General features: G+C 47.0%; 1 protein-coding gene across 1 annotated transcript in view; it reads right to left on the bottom strand.

Annotated features, from left to right (window-relative positions):
- Positions 1-25,184, bottom strand: part of KCNH4 (potassium voltage-gated channel subfamily H member 4) — a 591,120-nt gene that overhangs the window by 277,249 nt on the left and 288,687 nt on the right. Inside the window, exons 2-3 of the mRNA XM_077459579.1 lie at positions 9,202-9,435; positions 8,923-9,054 (exon numbers count right to left, since the gene is read on the bottom strand). Of these exons, the coding sequence (XP_077315705.1) occupies positions 8,923-9,054; positions 9,202-9,435 (366 nt within the window). The remainder of the gene's footprint in view (positions 1-8,922; positions 9,055-9,201; positions 9,436-25,184) is intronic.

Raw genomic sequence — 25,184 nt, 5'->3', positions numbered from 1 at the left:
CCCACCCAGAGTAACTGTGAGGACTTATAGTGTTGTGGCACCAGCACCACAACCACCAAAGGTAAATTTTTCTACCACTGTTCAACAATGGCATGTAATTACAATTCTTGATATAATCGTTCACAGCAGGGTGCTCCAGCGTCCACCAAGAGTCACTTTGAGGGCTTACAATGTTGTGGCAAAACCAACACCTTGTTCCGCCATTTCTGCAGAGCATATAGGGCAGGCCCCTACTTTCAAACATCCAACTTACAAACATCTCCTACTTGCAAACGGAAGGAGACAACAGCAAGTGCGATGAAAAAAGACGGACAGCAAAACAAATTATACAGGGGTGATAACCCTTCCCTATGTTTTACAAAAAACTTAAAAAATAGTTTTTTTGACTGGAGCTACACTTTAAAAATGTACCAGTTGAAAATTACAAACAGATTCAACTTAACACAACAAACCTACACAGTCCCTGTCTTGTTTGCACCGCCTGTATACTGCTGTTCTGAGTATATAGGGCCTGGGGGCCACACATATTTCCTTTTTTTAATATGGGTACGGTGTTTCCCTTAATATGCGTACAAGACCCAAAGGGGCTGGTAATGGGCAGGGAGGGCTACCCATGCCATTTTTCTCAATGATTTTCAACCATATTGCAGAAACCAGATATAACATTAAAACCGCAAGCAGTTTTAAATGACGTTATTTCTGTTAAATGTCATTTTGTGCAGGTACTGTTCTAAACACGGGTAACACGTGGCACTTCACAGTCATACTACAGACACCCCCCAGGCACGATATTTAAAGGAATATTTCACTTTTTTTCACTTTAATCGTCATTAAAATCAGTGCTCCCGCCAAAACGGCTATTTTAAAAAACATTTTAGGCATTGACCCATGTCCCCTGGGGCAGGAGCCAGGTCCCCAAACCCTTTTTAGGACAGCATCTTGCATATTAGCCGTTAAAATTAGCACTTTTAATTTCGAACGTTCGAGTCCCATAGACTTCAATGGGGTTCTAAAGTCCGTACGAATTTAGGGTCCGTTCGAAAGTTCTGGTGCGAACCCAAACGGGGGGGGGGGGGGTGTTCGGCTCATCTTTACTCTCCTGTAGTATGTCTGCACTCTCTGATCCTCTCCTGTAGTATGTGTATTAATGTGCCTCTTTACTTGCTCAATTATTTGGTATTGCTCCACTGCTCAGTTAGTGGTAATGACGTGGATTAACCTGTAGCAACCAATCAGTGAGCATTAATAATGTGCAGTAACCTCTAGCAACCAATCGGCAAGCAGAAATTATGTGTTGTAACCTCTAGCAACCAGCCAGTGAGCAGTAAGGATAGGCTGTAACTTCCGGCAACCAATTGCAATCGCTAAGTGATCTGCTGCAGTACACTGATTTTGAGTCTACATGCTATTTTTTGTATGTCTCAGAATGGGGGGGGGAGGGGGGGCAAGAAAATATTTGCCCAGTTCCCAATCAATATTAAAGACGACCCTGGGGATACGTCAAACAGCCAGATGAATCCAACAGGCTCACAATGGATCATGGGATATGAATGTAAAGGCTCAACAGAGTGTAATATTGTAAACCTCCATGATTTATTATAGAAGATTGCACTTACATTTAGGTGGATTGCAGTGAAACGCCAGGGATAAAAAAACAGGTCTTTTTTCAGTAACTGTGCTGATGCCAGATCTGAAATTTTCCATTATCGGGTGCACCTTTAATTTAAATACTCTGCATAAACTTATAAGAAACAGAATGTCCAAAGGGAGAATGGAGATGTCAAGTTTCAAGTAGTGTAGGGTAAATAAACGAAGCTTCCTTCACATTGGTGCATTAATGTAGTGTGTGTTAAAAATGTGCAGTTTACTAACAACAAGGCATGTACTGAAATGCAATGCAGTGCCATTCATTTTACATACCGCCCCAACACACAGTACAAGGCGGTTCACCCTCACTGCAGTGCACCATTGTGCCATGCTGTGCGCACATGTGCTGTCTAAAAAAAGATGCCTGTGGAATATTTAGTGTGTTAAGATACATGGTACCCAGCCAATCAAAATCAATGGGTTGTCATAATTCAACTTACCAACACATGATATCACATAATGTGAAAGTACTTTTAGGCCTCATGCACACAGGATGTCACAAACAATTTTTACAGGAAATGTTATTTTTGTTTTATTTACAACCCCAGAAAAGGGGTCTTTATTGAATATGAATCATTAAATAAAGGTGAAAGCATATTGTGTTTCCTTAAGATGGCTGGTGGAGTGTGGAATGGACACACGGGTAGATTTATTAAAATGAATGCACACAGAATCTGGTACAGCTGCTACTTATGTTTTCTTTACTTACTTTACTTATTTCCTCTTCTGGCCAAATGTGGATATGGTCCTCATTTTTTGACATGGGCTAACATTCAATATTTGTAATTTAGATTCTCTCTCTTACCTATTAAAAGAGGAGCAAGGCAGGGATTTCCCATCTCAGTCTCAATGACAGCTCTCTGACGGTAGCATTCAGGTGGGTTCAGACTAGCATCTGAACATGGGAGAAATAAAAAGAAGGCAGCACAACACAGCATGCTATTCAATGCAAACCATTTATTCCAACGCTGACAGCATATATGCAGCACAAGATACAGAAGATGTTGACGCGTTTCATACAACATGGTGCTTAATCGTAACATTTGTTATCAGCATTTGGTTACGAATAAGCACCATGTTGTGTGAAACTGTATCTGTACAATGGGCTGCATGGGCTGCATACATGCTGTCATCTGTGGACTAAATGGTTTGCATCAAATAGCATCCCACTGTAGTGTGCAGCTGTCTTTTTGTTTTTCCTGTGACCGCGACGGCGAGCCAGGCAGGCACTACTAGTAGGAGCCATGACAGGGTTCATTTGTTACTCACCTGGAGTGGTGCTTTTCATCATTTGGCTCCAAATATCTGAACATGCCTGATCTCATCTCTGCTCTATCCCTTTCAACCCATGTTCAGACTGCTGCAGCTGTGAGCTTGGTTTTGCATTTTTAAGCCAGCGATGGGCTTTTAGGAAAAAGTGATTCTAGAGCAGCCTGATCACTTTTATGGGGCTCTGAAGTCAAGTGGTGTCTGCAATATAGGACTCCAACAGTGACTAATGGACCCATAAGTGATGAGGATTTGGTCACTTCCAGTTTTCAGAGCTGTCATTCTCTGAGTCTAAGTCTAATTGTTATCCCATTTGTGATAGCAAAAAATGAAATGAAAGAAAATAAAAAAGTCCAAAAATATGATTGCAGCACAACCCCTGTAGGAGCCGATGATTTTATCTGTTTCTTCCCCAAACAGTACAGAGGCTGCAAACCACATAGGTTGGTAAATTCACTCCAGCTCCAATAAAGGGGGTGTCTTCTTAAGATTAATTATTTGTAGAACAGGAGAGGAGAGGGCTTGGGGTGGTATGGGATTCTCCAAACAAATGCTGACTTGGAACAGGAGGACACACTTCACTAGGTGAAACTTCTTTAAACAGTCTTTAAGCCAGAAACAAAGGGGAATACCAGATATGAAACCCTGTAGAAGCAATCTCAAAATAAGCTACAGCTGGCACCCCAGCAGTAGGAGAGCACGCAATAAATAAATCTTGAGCTCAAGTGAGTACTCACAATATCCCAGGGCACCTGCACACCTCCCAGCCTCCACCAGGCACTTCTCAATGAGTGATAAAATCTTTAGCTCCAGAAGAAATTAGGAATAACCCCCCCCCCCCAGCTCTGCCACAGCTGGAACCTCTGTGAACATCAGCCAACTCCAGCAGGACTGCCTCAAAGGGGCAGCAGTCCCTGAGGCTGGAAACGTCTCCAGCAGGACAAGACCAGAGCTGCTCCAGGCCCCTGATTATTTATGTTCCCCTCCAGCCACCTACTGGGCTGCCCCAGGGATTGGCTGAAGTACAATTGTTCAGGCTGCCTATTTGACTTTCCCAGCCCTCTGTGTTATGGAAATGTAGACAAACGGGGCAAAGTCTCCTTGGTGATGCCACTGACCTCAAATGACCATGGCCAGTGTCTTAGCTAGTACATCTGGTACCCAGGGCTGGTAAATAATTCGACACCCCCCAGAAAAAAACGGTATGTGGCAATATTGCGGTGCCACACCAAAACTGTGGGTGTGGTCAGATTGATTCAACAGTGGGAGGGGCTTAAATGGCCATATGCTTTAATGACTATGCCACAAGCGAGTATATGACAGACAGTACAAACCTCAGTACATTCATTTTAATAAAATACAACTGTTCTATTGCATATCTTTTACTACACACAGCTAACCTTAAAGTAATATTAAAGTCTTGTTTTTTTTTTTTTTTTTTTAAACAGCCAGGCCAGGCTGGGGAAAGATCATCTGAGCCGGCTCTGTGACGTCAGCCGACAGCCTGCTGTCAGCTGAAAGCGGGTCAGAGGGGGTCACAGGAGTGCAAAACAACCTGTACTGCTATGATCCACAGGAGAAGTATAGCCAAACAAGCAATTAATCTATGAGAGGATCTGTCTCTCTGCTCCTGTTTGACATTACTTGCAACGATTGATAAATGTCCCTATTTATGTTGTGCCTTTGCCACACCTATCACCATTTCTTAGTCAAGGGCCTCTTCTGTACCTCCCTCCCCACAGTCTAGGGCTTCCTCTGCACTCCCCTCCTACTCTAAGACCTCCTCTAGAGCCAGGGCTTTTTTTCAGCGGGAACGCAGAGGAACATAGTTCCGGCACCTTCACCACTTACAGCAAGTGGTGCTGGGGTGTGCTGCAGGGTCTATTGATATTCACTGCTAGGGGATCTATTCTAGCTGGAGGGTATCTATGTTTGCATGGGGGTCTATTGTTTCTGAGGAAGTCTATTGTTGCTGGTGGAAGACCTACTGTTGCTGGGGGTGGGTCTTATATTACTGGGGAGTCAGTTAGTGCTGAGAGAGATCTATTGTTGAGGGAGCAGTCTATTGTTGCTGGAACCCGGAGAATCTATTGATGCTGGCTGTGGGGAGATCTGCTGTTGCTGTTGGGAGTCTATTGTTGCTGGGGGGGGGATTTTTTGTGGTAGGGTGGTCTATTGTTACTGGCAGAGGCTCTATTGTTACTGGCTGCAGGGGTTCTATTTTACTGCTTTTTCTTGTTATAATTACCAAATTCCTTACAGATTACTTAGCACCACAAATTGATACTTGGTTCTGTATTGTCTAAAAGTGCAGTACTGGGAGGTGGGTAGGGGATGGGACCAAGGAGAAGTGCTTGGAGGTGGGTAGGGGCGGAGAAAGGGGGAGTTCCTGCACCTATTCTCTGAGAAAAAAGCCCTGTCTACAGCTCAGTCAAGGGCCTCTGGTGTACTCCCCTCCTAGTCCAGGGCCTCTGCTGCACCCCCCCCCAGTCCAGGGCCTCCTCTGAATCACCCAGTCCAGGGCCTCCAATGTAGCCCCCCAGTCCAGGACCTCCTGTGTACTCCCCTCCTAGTCCAGGACCTCCTCTACATCCCTTAGTTCATAGCCTCCTCTGCACTCCCCTGCTAGTCCAGGGCCACATCTGCACCTCCCCTTCCAGGGCCTCCTGTGTACTCCCTTTCTAGTCCAGGGCCTCCTCTCCTAATTCAGGGTCATTGATACACCTAATATTTTCTAGTCTAGGGCCTTGTCTGCACCCTCCTCCCACCCACTTTAATGTCTCTTCTGCATTCTCCCTCCCACCCACTTCAGCGCCTCCTCTGCACCTCGCTAGTCCAGGGCCTCCGCTGTTCCCCCCTCAGTCCAGGGCCTCCTCTGCACCCCACAGGCTAGTGTCTCCTCCACACCCCCCATCAGCCCAAGTCCCCCACTTCACCCTTCAGGCCAGGGCCTCCTCCGCACCTCCCCTCAGCTCAGGGCCTCCACTGCACCCCCCAGTCCAGGGCCTCATCCGCACCTCCCCTCAGCTCAGGGCCTCCACTGCACCACCCCAGTCCAAGGCCTCCTCTGGACCCCCCTCCCAGCCTAGGGCCTCCTCTGAACCCCACCTCAGTCTAGGGTCTCCACTGCACCCCCCAGTCCAAGGCCTTATCTGCACCCCCGACCCCCAATCATTTGCCATAACAACCCCAACTTCTTAGTCCAGGTCCTAATAAATGCCTTCAAGTTTTTGCAATTCAGCGCTAGTGCACCTGTGCAGTCTCCCTCCTATTTATTTCTCTGCTATTTGGCAAACTATCCAGAGGGTGCTGCCTGTCCATTACACTAGATCAGACAGCAATTACACCCTTAGAGCAGTGCTTCCCAGTGAATGAAACCCCTGGCGTCACCCTCCTAGATGCGTCACCCAGGGCATGTGCCCCCCTGCCCCCCTAGTTTCAGCCCTGGCCATGGCCATATTTGGTCAGTGATGTCAGCACTATTCCTTATGCTTGCATGGCTAGGGATTTCTAGCCAGTGCCAGGCGACATCACTGGTTGCTAAGGATGCAACAGGTGTTGACACCCGCCGCTTCCGTAGTAACCACTAACATGAAGGAATCCAGCATATATAGTAGCGCCTAACAAGCAAAAAGTCTGGCATTTGGACAAACACGCAAACGGCAAAAGTTTAGAGTGAACCTTGAGCTCATCCCTACTCCTGAACTACACAAACTCATAACAATTCTGATGAATCAATACAAAATGAAAAAAACTGAAATATCATAATGAATACCATAGAAATATATTCAATCTATAGTGTAGCAAACCATACATCAAAATATATATCAACACCAATCCTTGATAAAGTAATATTAAACGTATCTGTCCATCACAATGCTCCAAATGGTAAAGAAACGCTCTCGACCACTGGGTCCCACCACCTGTCTTTGCTGCCTCTTACCTCAAAAATATAACCAACACACAGGTAAGGTCACCACGCACATTCCCAGTTAAAACTGGGGTCAGTGTGTTGCAGCAAACCACGTGAAGGCTCAAGAGCTTGGTCACTATCCACCGAGCATCCAGCCCACTCAGTAGAAAAGAATAAATTAAGTACTCCTCATGGTGTAGTATTCGTACATTATAAAACTTTATAAATAAAAGAATATCCACTCCTTGGGAAGTCACTGCACCATGTGAAGAAACACGTCACCAGAAGTCAGAGGTTGGCCATTTTACAGGTGTCTCTCCCCTTGATGTTTATCCTTAAGGTGGCAATGTTTGGACACTTTTAAAAGGACACTTTATCTAGTGCACTGGGTTTCAGTGCACCTTCTTTGTGAGTGGATGTTTTATTATTTTATTAATAACGTTTTACAATGCGGGAATATTACACCATTAGGAATTTTGCATTGCTTCTTTTCTGCTGAGCAGGCTGGGTCCTGGGTGGATGGTGACCAAGCTCTTGAGCCTTCAGGTGGATTGCTGCAACACACTGACCCCAGTTTCACTGGGAATACACATGGTGACCTTACCTAAGTGTAGATCATATTTTTGAGGTAAGAGACAGGTGGTGGGACACAACGGTGGAGCATGGTTCTTTACAATTTGGAGCACTGTGATGACAGACAAGTTTAATATTACTTTGGACTGATGTTTAAAGGAGAATTACACACTGAATTAAATATTAAATTACAATATTATACTACGGACTGGTGTTGATATGTATTTTGCTGTATGGTTTGAATATCTAACACATGCACCTTGCGACAAGTCATAAGTCCTGTTTTCTACTGCTGTATGAGGAACCCTGTAGGTTTATTTGTTAGATTATAGCTTGTCTCCTAAGGGTGTAAAACTTAATTACTATGCAAGACCTTTTTAGTTTTTCCTAGGTACAATATATTATGAACAATGCTTCCACTTCAGAAATGCTATCATCACATACAAATTCTAAAACATACAGAATCCCCCCAAGATCCTCATCCCTTTGAAATATTGGTTTCAATGACTCTTAGCCAAAGGCAGAATCTTTTTGATCTATGGTTCCTTTCTCAAATGTTACTTCATATACCCCGCACCCTCATATCTCACAAATATTATGCACAACTTTGCATGGCTCTCTGAAATTATTGTTTAACAAAGCCAACAAGATATTACTCTGATGACACATGGTGTCTCATAGACTGGCTAAATCTGTCAAGGGTGCCTCAAACCTATACTTTGGGAGTTGTGGACCACTCTCACATGTTGGGTGGGATTGCCCCAGATTCAAAAGATGTTGGACTAGGGGTAATCAACTAGCTTATACTGTTCAATGAAAAAGCTCCCTTATAAATCTATAGGAGGTCCTTCTGCACCTCCAACCCTCTGATTCCACTAATGATCAATTTAAGCTCCTGACCTACATTTTACTGCTGCTAGGCAAACACTGGCAAAAGCCTGGTAGTGAAATACTCCTAAAGTTTCACAGGTTAAGCAAAAAATGGCATGGTACCTTGTTAATGAGAAACTTGTGGCCATCCTTCACAATAAAATTGCTAAATGTGGATGACATACTACGTTCCTTACGACATTAATTACTCAATATGGACCATCTAATACTTACCCCAGAAATAGGGACATCACTTTTGGCTCTGAGTTGCCCTGGTCAGCCTCTATTCCCTTGTGTGTACTGTGTACATCTCACATTGGTCACATAACTGCCTGTATCATCTGTATTCCCTGCCAAGAGTGTGCATTAAAGGATGGCGAGAAGAGAGAGCGTTTAAAAAAAAAAAAAAAGACAGAATGCCAAGCAATGACAAGTTTCAAAAGAAAGGCACACAGAAACCATGGTACGTTCTGAGGTCTTTTGCAATATATGTTTTTTTTTTAACAAGGAAAGTTTAATAACACTTTAACAAAAAAACTTTAACAATGGCATGGTGATCTGGATGTTATGGATAAACTAGCATGTTTTCGCACGTTGCCTTTCAGTTTCCTCATTATACAAGTTCATGGTCTAGCAGCTTCTGTACTCACCATCTTTCTTATCAGTATGATGGGCTCTCATCCTGTACTCAGTGGTGTCTTTAAACGAGAAAAGAAACAGCACTACCTCCCCTTTCTCATTTTTGATGGGCACAATGTCCAACAGGCACCAGAAGAGATCTCCTGTCATGGAAAAAGAGAGACATGAGCTATACAAATCTTTGTCAGTTTTAATAAGCTGGTATTTGAGATTTAACAAGCATTGAAATCAGGGAAATAAAAAGATGTCCATATGGCACCTAGAAGTAAGGGTTATGTGTATGGACTCACCATCTTTCTTGTAGAAGCACACCTCAGCCTGGTATTCCTGCTTCTCCTCCAGTGCTCTCTCAATGCCTTGCAAGACGGTCTCACTGGTCTCCACCCCATACAGGAAACGGCACTTGCAATTCTTCTGCATGACCTCGGTGCGGCCAAAACCTGTGAGATCACAGAAGCCATCTGAGCAGTAGACAATAGGGTAGCCATGTTGGACTTGGGCATTGGCCAGCAGAAAGTTACTGTCTGTGGAAAATGAGAAATAGTGATATGAGAGACAAACTCTACTTACAGAGATACTGAAATATATTTAAGCAGTGGTAGTATAATGACCATAGGTGGCTGAGAACCAAAAGTATCATAATTCCCTTTAAGATCTATCTTAAAATGTGGGACTTTGTCACTCAGTAAGCATTTAAACAAGGGCACTACCATCCTCTTTAGTAAAATTATTTTACTGAAATAATTACTATTTATACTATTACTATTATTATGTACTATTTTTTTAAACTGTAACGGAGCATGTGCACAGAAACAATATATTGTGAGATTCGCTGTCAGATGTATACATTTCTAAGAGGAATCGTGGCCTCATATGATAAAATATACAATATTTGAATATGATATGAATGAAATATATGGTTTATAGTGGAATGCTCTTCAAAATCAACTCAATGCTAAAACATAGGTCATTGTAAACAATAGCTAGCTTTTTCATACTACTTAGAATATGACATTGTTTATGTAGTAAGAATGCAAATCCTAATTATTTTACATTATTAAGGTAGAAGAGGCTTTTGATGACCTCTATGACCATAAGTCATTATAATTCTATTTGAATTCCAAGACAAGAAGAAATCCTATCCAACAACACTGAGCGGGTGTTAGGATACAGCATAATAAAATCTCATGTCAAGTGTAAATTCTATATATAAACTTTATGTGTTAACAGCTGAGAGGTCTCACCTGTGGCAGCTCTAAGCTATAGGTGACACCTAGGACTGTTTTAGCAACCCAGTTTTGCCTGAGTGGAGGTGAGCACACTATACACAGAGCTACCGTTGGAACTACAGTTCACAGAGATGCCCCACATGAGTCAGGTGCACAGGTCACTGTCCCCTGGGCAATCATGCAAGCCCTGAAAACACAACAAGACCTAGGGGAGAATACATTGCTCATCTTGGATGGCCTGCCCCTCCTTAACCATTCCTCTTTAAGGTTTATTATACGCAGCTGTATAAATAAATGTTATTTTTACTTACCAAATTGTTTTTTTAATTGTACTAAACTTCTCATTCAAACTTTAAATTACTGCCATCAATTTTAAGTGCCTTTAAAGGGAAACATAATGGTGAAAAAAGCACCAGTAGGTTTAACTGCACTTGTGCACCAACCAACCATCACATTTTCCTGGTCCTTACTTGCTGCGGGCTGTGACCGAATGAGCATGTTGTCTGCTTGAATGCGGTCTACACGTGTGTATTATCTCTATGTCTGCACTGGGGGAGCAGAGAACATTGCTAAGAAGAATATGTGAGGGGAGTGCTATACTGTGGATGAGAGCAGAGAGGGAGCCAGGAGGGCATAAAGCTGATATGTGTAGGAAACCTCTAGTACTGCTGCAAAAGGACAGCTGAGAATGAGTAGCTGTGGTTATAATAAGGGCAATTAATGTGCCAGTGCTTGACAGAAAACAGATATTCTCATTTATATAAGAATTATTTGGGGTACTTTGAGACACTGTATTGTTTAACTGTTGTAGGTCAATAAGCAAAAGTTTATACACAGGAGAATTAGCTTTTTGCCTGTTCCTGTTTTTGCCTCCATTTCTATACATCTCAATATTTTATTTGCATTCGTAGCAGCTGATTGGCATTGGGTTCAGCTTAGATTTCTATTAACTTTCATATGCTATTTGACCTTATTTCTATTTAGCGACATTCATCAGTAGCTGTAAGCAAGTTGCAGGAGGGTAATATTAAAGCGGAGGTTCACACAAAAATTGAACCTCCGCTTTTTGGAACCCTCCCCCCCTCTGTGTCAAATTTGGCACCTTTCAGGGGGGAGGGGGGTGCAGATACATGTCCAAGACAGTAGTTATTTGTACCCACTTCCAGGCATAGACTCCCATGGGAGTTTATGCCTCTTCCTGGCCTGCTGCACTGTCTGCTGGGACACACACAGGTCCCCGAGACAGAAGGGACGATTTGAATTGCGATGCACAGTAGGGAACCGGAAAGTGAAGCCGCAAGGCTTCATTTCCCGATTACTGACCGAAGATGGCGGCAGCAGCATCCGAGGACCGAGGGACGGCATCGCTGGACCCTGGCACAGGTGAGTGTCCTTATTTTAAAAGTCAGCAGCTGCAGTATTTGTAGCTGCTGACTTAAAAAAAAAATAATAATTTGCGGGACTCCCGCTTTAACCACTTGCCGACCGCCGCACGACGATGTACGTCGACAGAATGGCACGGGCAGGCATATGGGCTTACCTGTACGTCCCTGCCTTCCCGCGGGTGGGGGGCCCGATCGGGCCCCCCCCCGGTGCCAGCGGCGGTCGGTATCCGTGCAGGAGCGATCCGGGATGAGGGGGCGGCCATTCATTCATGGCCACCCCCTCGCGATCGCTCCTGACGGATGGGAGTGAAGCATTGCATCACTTCCTCTCCTGTAATGTAAACACAGGAGAGGAAGTGATGTAATCTCTCCTCCGTGTCGGTATTTTTCGTTCTGGCACCGAGGAGAGAGGATCGGTGAGTTGCACCAACACGACACTTCACAGTAGAACATGCCAGGCACACTCACACCCCCCCCCCTTTACCCCCCGATCACCCCCCAATTACCCCTGCCCCCCCAGTCACAGTGACACCAATTGCATTTTTTTTTTTTTTTGCATTGGTGTCATTTGTGACTGTAATAACTGTTAGGGCAGTTAGGGTTAGCCCCCTTTAGTTCTAATGTACCCCCCTAACCCCCCCAATAAAGGTTTAACCCCGTGATCACACCCCGTCGCCAGTGTCACTAAGGCTGGGTTCACATTGCGGCGGTTTATGAGAACGGATGTGATTCGCACCGCACTGCAGTGCAAATCACATCCGATCTCTGTGCGATTCGAGTTCAGCCATTTGCCGCACCCGCCGCACCCGCCGCAAATTCGCACGGGACCCTTTTTTTGGTCCGCAGCAGAATCGGATCGCATGGGTGTTCACACCATGCGATCCGAGTTTGCAGATCGCACTGCGATATGCGAACTGATCTGGGGGTGTCATTAACATTTCACTGACACTCCCAGCAGTTCGCATAGGGCAGTGTGAACTGCCGCCGGGAGGCATGCGATGCGGGAACCCGCCGCGGATTCGTGGCGTTCCTGCATCGCTCCAGTGTGAACCCAGCCTAATAAGCGATCATTTTTCTGATCGCTGTATTAGTGTCACAGGTGACGCTAGTTAGGCAGGTAGGTATTTAGGTTCGCCGCAGCTTTTTATAGCGCCAGGGACCCCCATATACTACCGCATAAAGCCCCCTGATTGCCCCCTAGTTAACCCTTTCACCAGTGATCACCATATAAGTGTTACAGGTGACGCTGGTTGGTTAGTTATTTTTTTATAGTTTCAGGGCACCCGCCATTTATTACCTAATAAAGGTTTAACCCCCTGATCACCCGGCGGGTGTCATTTGTGACTGTAATAACTGTTAGGGCAGTTAGGGTTAGCCCCCTTTAGTTCTAAGGTACCCCCCTAACCCCCCCAATAAAGGTTTAACCCCGTGATCACCCCCCGTCGCCAGTGTCACTAAGGCTGGGTTCACATTGCAGCGGTTTATGAGAACGGATGTGATTCGCACCGCACTGCAGTGCAAATCACATCCGATCTCTGTGTGATTCGAGTTCAGCCATACAGATAGTATGGCTGAATTTGCGTCGCACCCGCCGCACCCGCCGCAAATTCGCACGGGACCCTTTTTTTGGTCCGCAGCAGAATCGGATCACATGGGTGTTCACACCATGCGATCCGAGTTTGCAGATCGCACTGCGATATGCGAACTGATCTGGGGGTGTCATTAACAATTCACTGACACTCCCAGCAGTTCACATAGGGCAGTGTGAACTGCCGCCGGGAGGCATGCGATGCGGGAACCCACCGCAGATTCGTGGCGTTCCTGCATCGCTCCAGTGTGAACCCAGCCTAATAAGCGATCGTTTTTCTGATCGCTGTATTAGTGTCACAGGTGACGCTAGTTAGGCAGGTAGGTATTTAGGTTCGCCGCAGCTTTTTATAGCGCCAGGGACCCCCATATACTACCGCATAAAGCCCCCTGATTGCCCCCTAGTTAACCCTTTCACCAGTGATCACCATATAACTGTTACAGGTCACGCTGGTTGGTTAGTTATTTTTTTATAGTTTCAGGGCACCCGCCATTTATTACCTAGTCTCACTAGTGTACCCCTAAATTTAGGGGTGTCTACTTTCCAAAATGGGGTCATTTGGGGGGGGTTGTGCCATCTTGGCATTTTATGGCCTTCAAAACTGTAACGCCCTTAGAAAGCCTGAAGGCGGTGCTTGGTTTTCGGGGCCCCGTACGTGGCTAGGCTCCCAAAAAGTCCCACATATGTGGTATCCCCGTACTCAGGAGAAGCAGCAGAATTTATTTTGGGGTGTCATTTCACATATGCCCATGGCATGCGTGAGCAATATATCATTTAGTGACAACTTTGTGAAAAAATAAAATAAAATAAAAAAGTTTGTAATTTTCCCGCAACTTGTGGCAAAATATAAAATATTCCATGGACTCAACATGCCTCTCAGCAAATAGCTTGGGGTGTCTACTTTCTAAAATGGGGTCATTTGTGGGGGTTTTGTGCCATCTTGGCATTTTATGGCCTTCAAAACTGTAATAGGTAGTGAGAAGTGAAATCAAAAATTTACGCCCTTAGAAAGCCTGATGCCGGTGCTTGGTTTTCGGGGCCCCGTACGCGGCTAGGCTCCCAAAAAGTCCCACATATGTGGTATCCCCGTACTCAGGAGAAGCAGCAGAATTTATTTTGGGGTGTCATTTCACATATGCCCATAGCATGTGTGAGCAATATATCATTTAGTGACAACTTTGTGTAAAAAAAAAAAAAAAAAAAGTTTGTAATTTTCCCGCAACTTGTGGCAAAATATAAAATATTCCATGGACTCAACATGCCTCTCAGCAAATAGCTTGGGGTGTCTACTTTCTAAAATGGGGTCATTTGTGGGGGTTTTGTGCCATCTTGGCATTTTATGGCCTTCAAAACTGTAATAGGTAGTGAGAAGTGAAATCAAAAATTTACGCCCTTAGAAAGCCTGAAGGCGGTGCTTGGTTTTCGGGGCCCCGTACGCGGCTAGGCTCCCAAAAAGTACCACATATGTGGTATGCCCGTACTCAGGAGAAGCAGCAGAATTTATTTTGGGGTGTCATTTCACATATGCCCATAGCATGTGTGAGCAATATATCATTTAGTGACAACTTTGTGTAAAAAAATAAAAATACATTTTTTTTTGTCATTATTCAATCGCTTGAGGCAAAAAAATAAAATATTCAATGGGCTCAACATGCCACTTATCAATTTCCTTAGGGGGTCTACTTTCCAAAATGGGGTCATTTGGGGGGGGTTTGTACTGCCCTGCCATTTTAGCACCTCAAGAAATGAGATAGGCAGTCGTAAACTAAAAGCTGCGTAAATTCCAGAAAACGTACCTTAGTTTGTAGATGTGACAACTTTTGCGCAAACCAATAAATATACAGTTATTGACTTTTTTTTTACCAAAGACATGTGGCTGAATACATTTTGGCCTAAATGTATGACTAAAATTGAGTTTATTGGATTTTTCTAATAACAAAAAGTAGAAAATATCATTTTTTTTCAAAATTTGCGGTCTTTTTACGTTTATATCGCAAAAAATAAAAATCGCAGAGGCAATCAAATACCATCAAAAGAAAGCTCTATTTGTGGGAAGAAAAGGACGCAAATTTTGTTTGGGTACAACATTGCATGACCGCGCAATTACCAGTTAAAGCAGCGCAGTGCCAAATTGTAAAAAGACCTCTGGTCATTGACCAGCAAAATGGTCCGGTCTGAAAGTGGTTAAAGAGGGAACATTTGTTAACTGTATCCACTATACAGTGGTCTCTAAACTGCAGCCCAGTTGCCTGAATGTGGCCCTTTGTTTGCCTTCATCTGGCCCTTGGAACACTATTCCACCAACTGACACCAATGATGGAGCACAATTCCCCCGACTGACAATGTCAATGGCGTACTATTCTCATTGATATCAATTATGGGGCACTATTTTTCCCATTGAAACCAATGATGGGGCACCGATACTGGGGCATTTCCTACCTACACTGGCCATAGTCCAGCCAACCTAAAGCCTTAAGGACAGTAAAAAAATTCTTTGCTTAGAAAGTTTGGAGACACATGCACTATATTGATGTTCTTTTCAAATTCTTAGTAAAGGCATACGAAAAGTAAGGGAGTCCTGGAGCAAAAAGTAAAAGAAAGAAGAATGAGTGGAGGGACAGCATGACAGGGGTGGACAGTAGGACAGTCAAGAAAATAATAGGACTAGTAGCTCTTTAAGGCTAGGGGCTGGGAGGTGGCCTGGGAAGTTTAGGGGGAGGGGTGATCAGTGAGAGGGCCAGTCGGGAGCAAAAGGAGAAGAAGCAGCTTGGGACCTGTCCTGCTCCATGTTTTTCCCCTGCATGATAGATGGCAGACTTAGAACGATTTATCTCGCAGCTGTGGCATCCTCCTGGGGCACAGACTGGCTGCAAGCTCAGGTGGCTACATTGGTGGTGGAGCAAGACACAGCAGCAGTCGTGGGGGGCAGGGGCTCCCACATGCTCAGCAGTCGCGGCTGCTGGATTGCTTCAGTCCTGACCCCTCCCTTGGAGCTCAGCGTCACTTCTGGAGACTTGACAGTGACCATCCGGCTCCCTCAGACCAGAGTGCTATAGCTTTGGCAGGGAGAGAGGCTGGGAGGAATCTGCCCTGTGGATGGAGCTCAGCGTGAAGGGAGATGAGTGCCTCACATGGCTTCTCCCCTCTGGCACATCGCTGGTGTCTGTAGCACACAGCCGCTGCTACAGCTGCAAACCAGGGCAAGCAGGCGGCTCGGCGAGGGACAGTGCAGAATATGGATGCCAGCCAGCTTTAGGAAGCGGCCAGCTGTCCTGCAGTGCCTGAGGGGCAGAATTTGAGGAGCCCTGAGCTGAGAGGAATGGCGGTGGAGGCCATACAGCAGACCCCCATGCCAGGGGCATGGCAGTAGTCCATCCAGGAGGTAGGTGAGAGGGTCTGATGTTCCAGGCAGGAGAAGCAGGAGGGACCAGCAACAGAGACCCTTGGGAACCAGGCAATCGGTGATCGTGTGGCCAGCGGTGAGTGAAGCCAGGTCAGAAGGAGAACTGTCCGGGTTGGAGGTGGACGGGGACCAGGGACATCCGGCACCGAGGGATTCCGGCATGGTGGCTGTTGGGCCCAGTCCTGGGCAGCCCGTGAGTGTGTCTCTTCTTTATCTATTTGTTCTTTGTTGCAGGATTTGCTAGGTCAAGGTAGCGGGGTGGGGGGCCCTGTGACGGGTTGGTTGGTGGAGGCAGATGGCAATGGGACTCCCACTAAGCAGTCAGCGGATGCTGTTTCAGATACCGGGGGGCATGGGTTTCTCTTAGAGACTTGTCATCTATTTGCAAGGGTGAGTATGTGGAGATCTTCACGTTACTGCCACTGGAAAAATTCAATCTGGATAGACTGAAGCTGGAGGAGAGCAAGAAGGAGGATGAGGAAAAATGCGGCTATCGGCTGATTCCATGTACTTTTGCTAACTGCAGGCTTTTGTAATTCTGGCAAGTGTCATTGGAGAAAAGACCCTGGCGCATTGTTCTGCGCTGTTCGTTTACCTAGAAGCCATCAGCGAGGCCCACAGGATTTATGACGAAGCTGCTTGGCTACACTATGATGAGCAGTTTGACAATGGATGGCCATCAGATCATCACTGCGCTGGGACCATAAGAACATCATGGATGAAACCCAACCAGGTACCTCTGCCTTAGGACAACAGACCGAGAAACGATGGGGCTTCTCCTGGCAATACAATGAAGGGGTCTGTAAGTTCGGTTCAGCCTATCGTTTCAAGAACGTATGTTCCGTGCTGTCAAAGTGCTTCAAAAGAGGTTAGGGACATGCTTGAGAGTTTGCAGGTAAGAGGGATTACACCGGTGAGAGTGGAAAGGATGCTTACTTTCCTCAGTAGGTATCCCGACTAGCACACTTCGGCTTTGTTGGAGGAAGGGTTTTCTTTCGGTTTTCGAATACTGTGTTCCCCTTCCTCCTCCTGCCCATAGCGAGGAACTTGCAGCCATCAGGGGTTACTGAAAAACCACTGAAGGAGGTTACCGTGGGCCGGATGGGTGGCCCTTTTACTACGGTTCCACTGCAGGACTTTGTGGTCTCTCTTCTGGGAGTAGTTCCCAAGAAAGAGCCGCACCAGTTTCGGTTGATTTACCACCTTTCCTTTCCAAAAGGGGGTTCGGTCAATGATGCTATCGCACCTGAGGAGTGTCCTGTGAGCTACACCTCTTTCGATGCGGCGGTACCCTGGGTGTGCCATTATATTGAATCTGCTTTCCGTCTGCTGCTGGTCCATCCAGACAGCTTTCACTTCCTGGGCTGTACTTGGAATGGGGCGTACTAAGTTGATTGTTGCCTTCCTATGGGCTGCTTGATCTCCTGTGCTTTGAAACCTTCAGCTCTTTTTTAGAATGGGTGGTACGGGATGTCTCCGAGCTCAACTCTGTCATTCATTACTTGGATGACTTCTTGTGTGTGGGTCCATCGGCTTCCAACATTTGTTCCGTTCTGTTGGGAATGTTGCACTATATTGCCACTCGCTTTGGGTTCCTGTTGGCTGCTGAAAAAATGGAGGACCGCACATCATCCATTACTTTTCTGGGCATTGTGGATTCGCAGATTATGGAATGCTGCTTGCCTGCGGATAAGCTCGAAGCCCTTAAGTCTAAGGTTCGCGTAATCATTGGTAAGCACAAGATTCAGCTACGCCAGTTGCAGTCATTGTTGGATAAGTTAAATTTCGCTTGCTGCATAATGCCTATGGGCAGGGTTTTTTGTCGCCGGCTGTCAGCGTCGACGGCCAGTGTTAAAGTGCCCACTCATTTTGTGCGTTTGACCAGGGAACACAGAGATGACTTACTGGTGTGGCCTGGCTTCCTTGAATAGTTCAATTTCGATTTGGAGCTGTTTACAGACGCAACGGGTTCTAAGGGTTATGGGGCTTTCTTTCATAGTAAATGGAGTGCTGCGCCTTGGCCTCATGGGGGGAGGCTGAGTTCTTAAAGAATCTGTTACCCTTTGAACGTTTTCCGATCGTGTTGGCGATGGAACTTTGGGGCGACTCCTTGCGCAATCTAAGGTGTGCTTCAACTGTGATAACCTTGATGTTGTCCAGGTTGTTAACGTGTCTCAGCCAGTGGTTTGGCTGCTCCATCATCTGGTTCTGCGCTGTTTGCAATTGAATGCTTCCATTTATGCTGTACATCTTCCTGGGGTCGAAAACACCTTGGCTGATGCGTTGTCTCAATTTCAGTGGGACAGGTTCCGAGAGTTTAGCACCGGACGTGGAGCAACGCTGGGTTTCCTGTCTGACTGGCTGTGGAGCATTGCTTTGGTTTTACAGCAAGGTGGATTCAACACTCAGTGAGTACGGCTACATGGTCTTCCTATTATGAGGTATAGCGGGAATGGTTAGCATTGTTGCACAGGCTTGGGATTAACCCAGAGGGTTGGGAGGTTTTTGTAGCATAGGTAGCATATGTTTTTCTTGTCCATAGATATTATCCTCTGGGACTGTGACATCATACTGGGCGGGGACATCATCCGGTGATGTCCCTATATAAGTCGCTGCGCGCCCGGTCCCCGTCATTGTGAGCGGAGAGAGCGACGAGGCAACATCTGAAGAGAAGAAGAGAAGAACAGAAGACGGCGACAACGACGGCGGCGACGGCGGTGACAGAAGACCAGGCCACCGCCTGTAAAAGAGCTAGAAGAAGGCGCGGTGGCCCGGCAAGAAGAACCGAAGAGGAGGACAAGACCCCCGAAGTCGGAAGAAGAGGGCAGCGGTGAAGAAGAATGCCGGGCTCCTCCGCTAGTAAAAGAGCTAGCAGAAGATAGCGGAGAAGTCCGGCGAGAAGACCCCTGAAGACAGAAGACCCCCGGAGCTGTGCAATAAACTATTTTAACCCTTGTGTGTTGTGTTTTTTTTAACTTTTATTTACAGGTGAAAGGGTAGGGGTACATTGTACCCCATACTCATTCACCATACTCATTCACATAGGGTGGGGGGCCGGGATCCGGGGGCCCCCTTATTAAAGGGGGCTCCCGGATTCCGATAAGCCCCCCGCCTGCAGACCCCGACAACCAACGGCCAGGGTTGTCGGGAAGAGGCCCTTGTCCTCATCAACATGGGGACAAGGTGCTTTGGGGTGGGGGGGCCGCGCGGCCCCCCTTCCCCAAGGCGCCCCCCCAAGTTGAGGGCACACGGCCTGGTACGGCTCAGGAGGGGGGGGCTCGCTCGTCCCCCCCCCTTTCCTGGCCAGCCGGGTAGCGTGCTCGGAGAAAGGGTCTGATGTGGACCTGGGGGGGGCCCCCACGCCAATTTTTTCAGCGTTGGGGGTTCCTCTTTAAGTCCATACCAGGTGGCGGGGCCAGCGACACATCTTTCGTGGGCCCCGCCTACCTGGAGACGTGCTCAAAATGAGCGGACTTTTCTCCGGGCGGGAAAAGTCCATTCATTTCAAAAGTACGGCAGACTGGCATACGCACGGCCGGATTGTCCGCCGAAATGCGAGTCCAGCAGGAAGATTGGAGTGCAAAACTACTTTCTAGGTCCGGCGTACTTTCGGGTAAAAAAAGTCCGCCGGAGGCTAAACACGGGGGGAATGTCCGGCGGACTTGATTTTGCCGGACTTTTCCATCCGATTGTTTGATCGTGTGTACGCAACATAAGAGAGTGTCTGGCCCAGTTTTCACAGGCAGCAGATCGTGAGAATTGCCAGAGCTGTTCAGTGTATGAAACTGTCAGATAATGATACTGCATGCAGGGAGAGAGACCAGCTGTCAAAGTCAGTGGTGATGTCGGGGTGGGCGGGACTGAACGGCTATCAAACACTAGCCAATGGGATGGGGTCTAGGTGGAATTCTACATTTATGTGGCCCGCCCCCTCTCTGAAGCAGCTCAAACATTGGCTGGTGTTTATAGTGCTTGGTCATCACAACTCAGCTGCGGTGTCAGGGGTGGGAGGGACCAAGCACCAACACCAGCCAATGATTAGGAGAGGGGGTGGAGCCAGAGAAATGTAGCGGCCCACCCAGACCCATCCTATTGGCTGGTGTTTGGTAAATGTGCAGTCCTGCCCACCACCGACATCACCGCTGACGTTTAACAGCTGGTCTCTCTCCCTGCATGCGGTGTCATTATCTGACAGTTTCATACACTGAACAGCTCTGGCAATTCTCCTGATCTCAGTACTGCCTATCTGTGCCAGTGCTGCTTATCAGTGCCAACCAATTCTGCCTATCAGTGCCAACCAGTGCTAACCAGTGCTGCCTATCAGTGCAAACCAGTGCTGCCTATCAGTGCCAACCAGTGATGATTATTAGTGCCAGTGCTGCTTATCAGTGCCAACCAATGCTGCCTATCAGTGCCAACCAGTGCCAGTCAGTGCTGCCTATCAGTGCCAACCAATGTTGTCAATCAGTGCCAACCAATGCTGCCTATCAGTGCTGCATATCAGTGCCCATAAGTGTTGCCCATCAGTGCTGCCAATCAGTGCCAATCATTGCTGCATATATAATTGCCCATCAGTGCTGCATATCAGTGGCCATCAGTGCTGCCTATCAGTGCCAATCAGTGCTGACAATTAGTGCCCATCAGTGCTGCCTATCAGTGCCAATCAATGCTGCCAGTTAGTGCCCATCAGTGCAGCCTATCAGTGCCCATCAGTGCCCATCAGTGCTTCCAATCATTGCTGTCTATCAGTGCCCATCAGTGCTGCGAATCAGAGCCCATCAGTGCCCATAAGTACTACCAATCAGAGCCCATCAGTGCCGCCTATCAGTGCCAATCAGTGCTGACAATCAGTGCCCATCAGTGCTGCCCATCAATGCCACCTATCAGTGCCAATCCGTGCTACCTATCAGTGCCACCTATTAGTGTACATCAGTGCTACCAATTAGTGCCCATCAATGCTGCCAATCAGTCCTGCCAATCAGTTCAGCCTATTAGTGCCCATCAGTGCTGCCTATCAGTGCCCATCAGTGCTGTCTTAGCAGGAATGGCAGAAATCCCTCTACAGATAATTGCAATACAAATTACCTTCAGGTGCAACAACTTTTTAATTGGGAGGTTCAAAACATTATAGCACTTTGGAATTTTTATTTTTTAGAGTGTTACACTTGTATATGTTTTAGTTACGGTTATAATGTAAATTATTTCTTTATGGACCTTGCTTTGTGCATTGGTGCACAGTCATGTTGGCACAGGAAGGCACAGGAAGGGGCCATCCCCTAACTGTTTCCACAATGTTGGGAGCATAAAATTGGCCAAAATGTCTTGGTATGCTGATGCCTTAAGAGTCACCCTTCACTGGAACTAAGGGGCCAAGCCCAACCCCCAAAAAACAACCCCACACCATAATCCTTCCTCCACCAAATGATTTGGACCAGTGCACAAAGCAAGGTCTATAAAGACATGGATGAGCGAGTTTGGGTTGGAGGAACTTGCCTGACATGCACAGAGTCATCAACTGGATAGAACACCTTTGGGATGAATTCGTGTAGAGACTGCGAGCCAGGCCTTCTTGTCCAACATCAGCGCCTGACCTCACAAATGCTCTTCTGGAAGAATGGTCAAACATTCCCATAGACACACTCCTAAACCTTGTGGATGGCCTTCCCAGAGGAGTTGAAGCTGTTATAGCTACAAAAGGTGGGCCAACTCAATATTGAACCCTACGGACTCAGGGTCCATTCACACAGGGGCAACATGACTTTCAACACGACTTTTAGAGGCAACTTGGACACGTCTTGGGGCGACTTACGACGCAACTTTAAGTCTCCCCAGGCCAGGCGACTTTTGCCGTGGCCAATCAGAGAATGAGCTCTCAAGGGGGAACTCCATGCTCATCAAAATGGGGACAAGGTGCTTTGGGGTGGGGGGGGGGGGCGTGGCCCCGCCTTCCACAAGGCACCCCCCATCTTGAGGACACGTGGCCTGGTATAGCTCGGGAGGTGGGGGGCGCTCGCTCGTCCCCACCCCCTTTCCTGGCGGCCAGGTAGCGTGCTCGGATAAGGTCTGGAATGGATCTGGGGGGAACCCCCATGCCATTTTTTCAGCATAGGGGGTTCCCCTTAAAATCCATACCAGACCTAAGGGTATGGTATGCTCTCGGAGGGGGAACCCATGCCGTTTTTTATTTTATTTGGTGTAGAGTTCCCCCTTGAGAGCTCATTCTCTGATTGACCACGGCAAAAGTCGCCTGGCCTGGGGCGACTTAAAGTCATGTTTATTAGTATTCACCTATATACTTGTAATATGCAAATGCCTCACAATTTTGAAACCAATGGAGCAACATAACATCCAAGCAAAAACATTTTCAGAGGATCTGAACAAAAGCATTTTCAGAGGAGTTTGTCATGGCAGCCCCTATGTTCTGTCGTTATTGATTTCCCTTACAGTGTATGCATAGCCCAAACCTTTTTAGAGAAGGATATTAGGGAGGGGAAAAAAATGTGCTAGTATGTTTTTTGGTGTCTATGTACCAAAATGTCCCTTTGCTTCCTGTCCTAAAGATGGAAAGTAAAGGACATTTCCCTTTATAAACAGTTGTGCCCAAAACAAGTTCCCTGATTGGAGACAACCCTAACATTTTGGACTTCCCTCTGCTCCCTTGTTGGTGACAATGGTCTTCTGTACGAATAGAGTAGTGAATTCTCCCAGCAGGGACACATGCATAAAAATAACTTGACAGAGGATCTACCCTTCCCCACCATATCTAAAATTAAAAAAATATACACAAAGTTAAAAGATGAAGGGAATTTGCTGTTCTGTAAGGCATAAGGGTACATTTATGACACTATGCCAGTTGGGTATCCAACTGCCATGTAACAGCACAGGGCAGCTTCAGATTAAAAAAAGATTTTTTTTTCTAATAATACATACAGTACTTAGGTGGATGCAGCATCGGTCGGCTCTAAGACCCGAGAACTGAGCGATCAAATGCTGCTGATTGCTCAGTTCTCCATGAGCAGAGAGCTGGTTACTGTCAGTCACCGGCTCTCTGCTCTGATCCCACCACCCCTCCCATGCTCACTGGAGTGCTGTGCTATGCAGGGGAAGGGAACGGTTAGCAGGTTTTGGTTTAGGTTCCCAGGTGGATCCCGACCATGGAGTTGTGATCTTTCCCCAGGCTGGACCAGCTCCACTGTCTGCAGAAAATAGGTCATAGGAGTAAAGAACACAGCTTTGGCTGTACTTCGCCTTTAAGCAACTAATGCTGCATACACCCGATCAGACTATTTTCAGTCTCTTCAGACTCTGGTCCGCCGGAAAATCTGTCCTTGTGTGGGCTCTGCCAGTCTTTTTCTTTCCAAAAGTCCGGTGGACTTACAAAAAGTTTTGACTCAAAATTTACTCAATCTGCCCGTCTGTGTGCTAGTCCGCCAGACTTTTGAAATGAACGGACTTGCCCACACATGGAGTAAAGTCCGTTCATTTTGAACGTGACTCCAGGTAGACGGGACTAGCGAAGGAAGTCAATGTCGCCGCCTCCATCGGCGATATTGACACCTCACTGGCCCCGTCACCTGGTATGGATTTAAAGGGGAACCCCTACGCTGAAAAAACAGTGTGGGGGTCCCCCCAAAGTCCATAGCAGACCCTTATCCGAGCACGCAGCCTGGCTGGTCAGGAAAGGGGATGGGAACGAGTGAGCGCCCCCCCCCCACCGAGCCGTACCAGGCCGTGTGCCCTCAACATAGGGGGTGCTTTGGGGAAGGGGGGGGCCCTGCGGCCCCCCCACCCCAAGGCACCTTGTCCCCATGTTGATGAGGACAAGGGCCTCTTCCCGACAACCCTGGCCGTTGGTTGTCGGGGTCTGCAAGCGGGGGGCTTATCAGAATCCGGGAGCCCCCTTTAATGAAAAAAGTGTAAATAAAAAAACACAGCACAAGTTTTTAAAATAATTTATTAGACAGCTCCGGGGGTCTTCTTCCGTCTTGGGGGGTCTTCTCGCCGGACTCCTCCCCTATCTTCTGCTCTTTTGCTAGCTATTTTACTAGTGGAGGAGCCCGGCTTTCTTCTTTATTGTCGCCGCCGCCATCCAGAGGTATTCTTCTGACTTCCGGGGTCTTGTCTCGTTCTTCAGTTCTTCTTGCTGGGTCTCCACTATCTTCTTATAGCTCTTTTACTAGGGTTGGCCTGATCTTCTGCCGCTACCGCCGCTGCCTTCTTCTCTTCTTCTTCCTTTCGATGTTGCCACAATGCTCTCTCTGGCCGCAATGGCAGGGACGTGTTGTGCGGTGACTTATATAGGGATGAGGGGTGGTGCCACTGGGTGATGTCACATGGTGACCCCACCCCTTATGATGTCACGGTCCCAGCATCCTTGGGGACTGTGACATCATAAGGGGCGGGGTCACCATGTGACATCACCTGGTGACCCCGCCCCCTGTCCCTATATAAGTCTCCGCACAACGCTTTCCTGCCATTGTGGCCAGAGAGAGCGTCGTATCAACATCAGAAGGAAGAATAAGAGAAGAGAAGAAGAGAAGAAGGCGGCGGTGGTGGCAGTAGACCGGGCCAACGCTAGTAAAAGAGGTATAAGAAGATAGCAGAGGCCTGGCAAGAAGAACCGAAGAGCGGGACAAGACCCCCGAAGTCGGCAGAAGACCCCCAGGCG

The sequence above is a fragment of the Lithobates pipiens genome, unplaced genomic scaffold, assembly GCF_037356315.1.
Source record: "Lithobates pipiens isolate NorthernLeopardFrog02 unplaced genomic scaffold, aLitPip1_a1.2 Scaffold_28, whole genome shotgun sequence".
NCBI lineage: Eukaryota > Metazoa > Chordata > Amphibia > Anura > Ranidae > Lithobates > Lithobates pipiens.
Note: the sequence above shows the minus strand (reverse complement) of the source record. Positions and strands in the feature narration are given on the sequence as shown.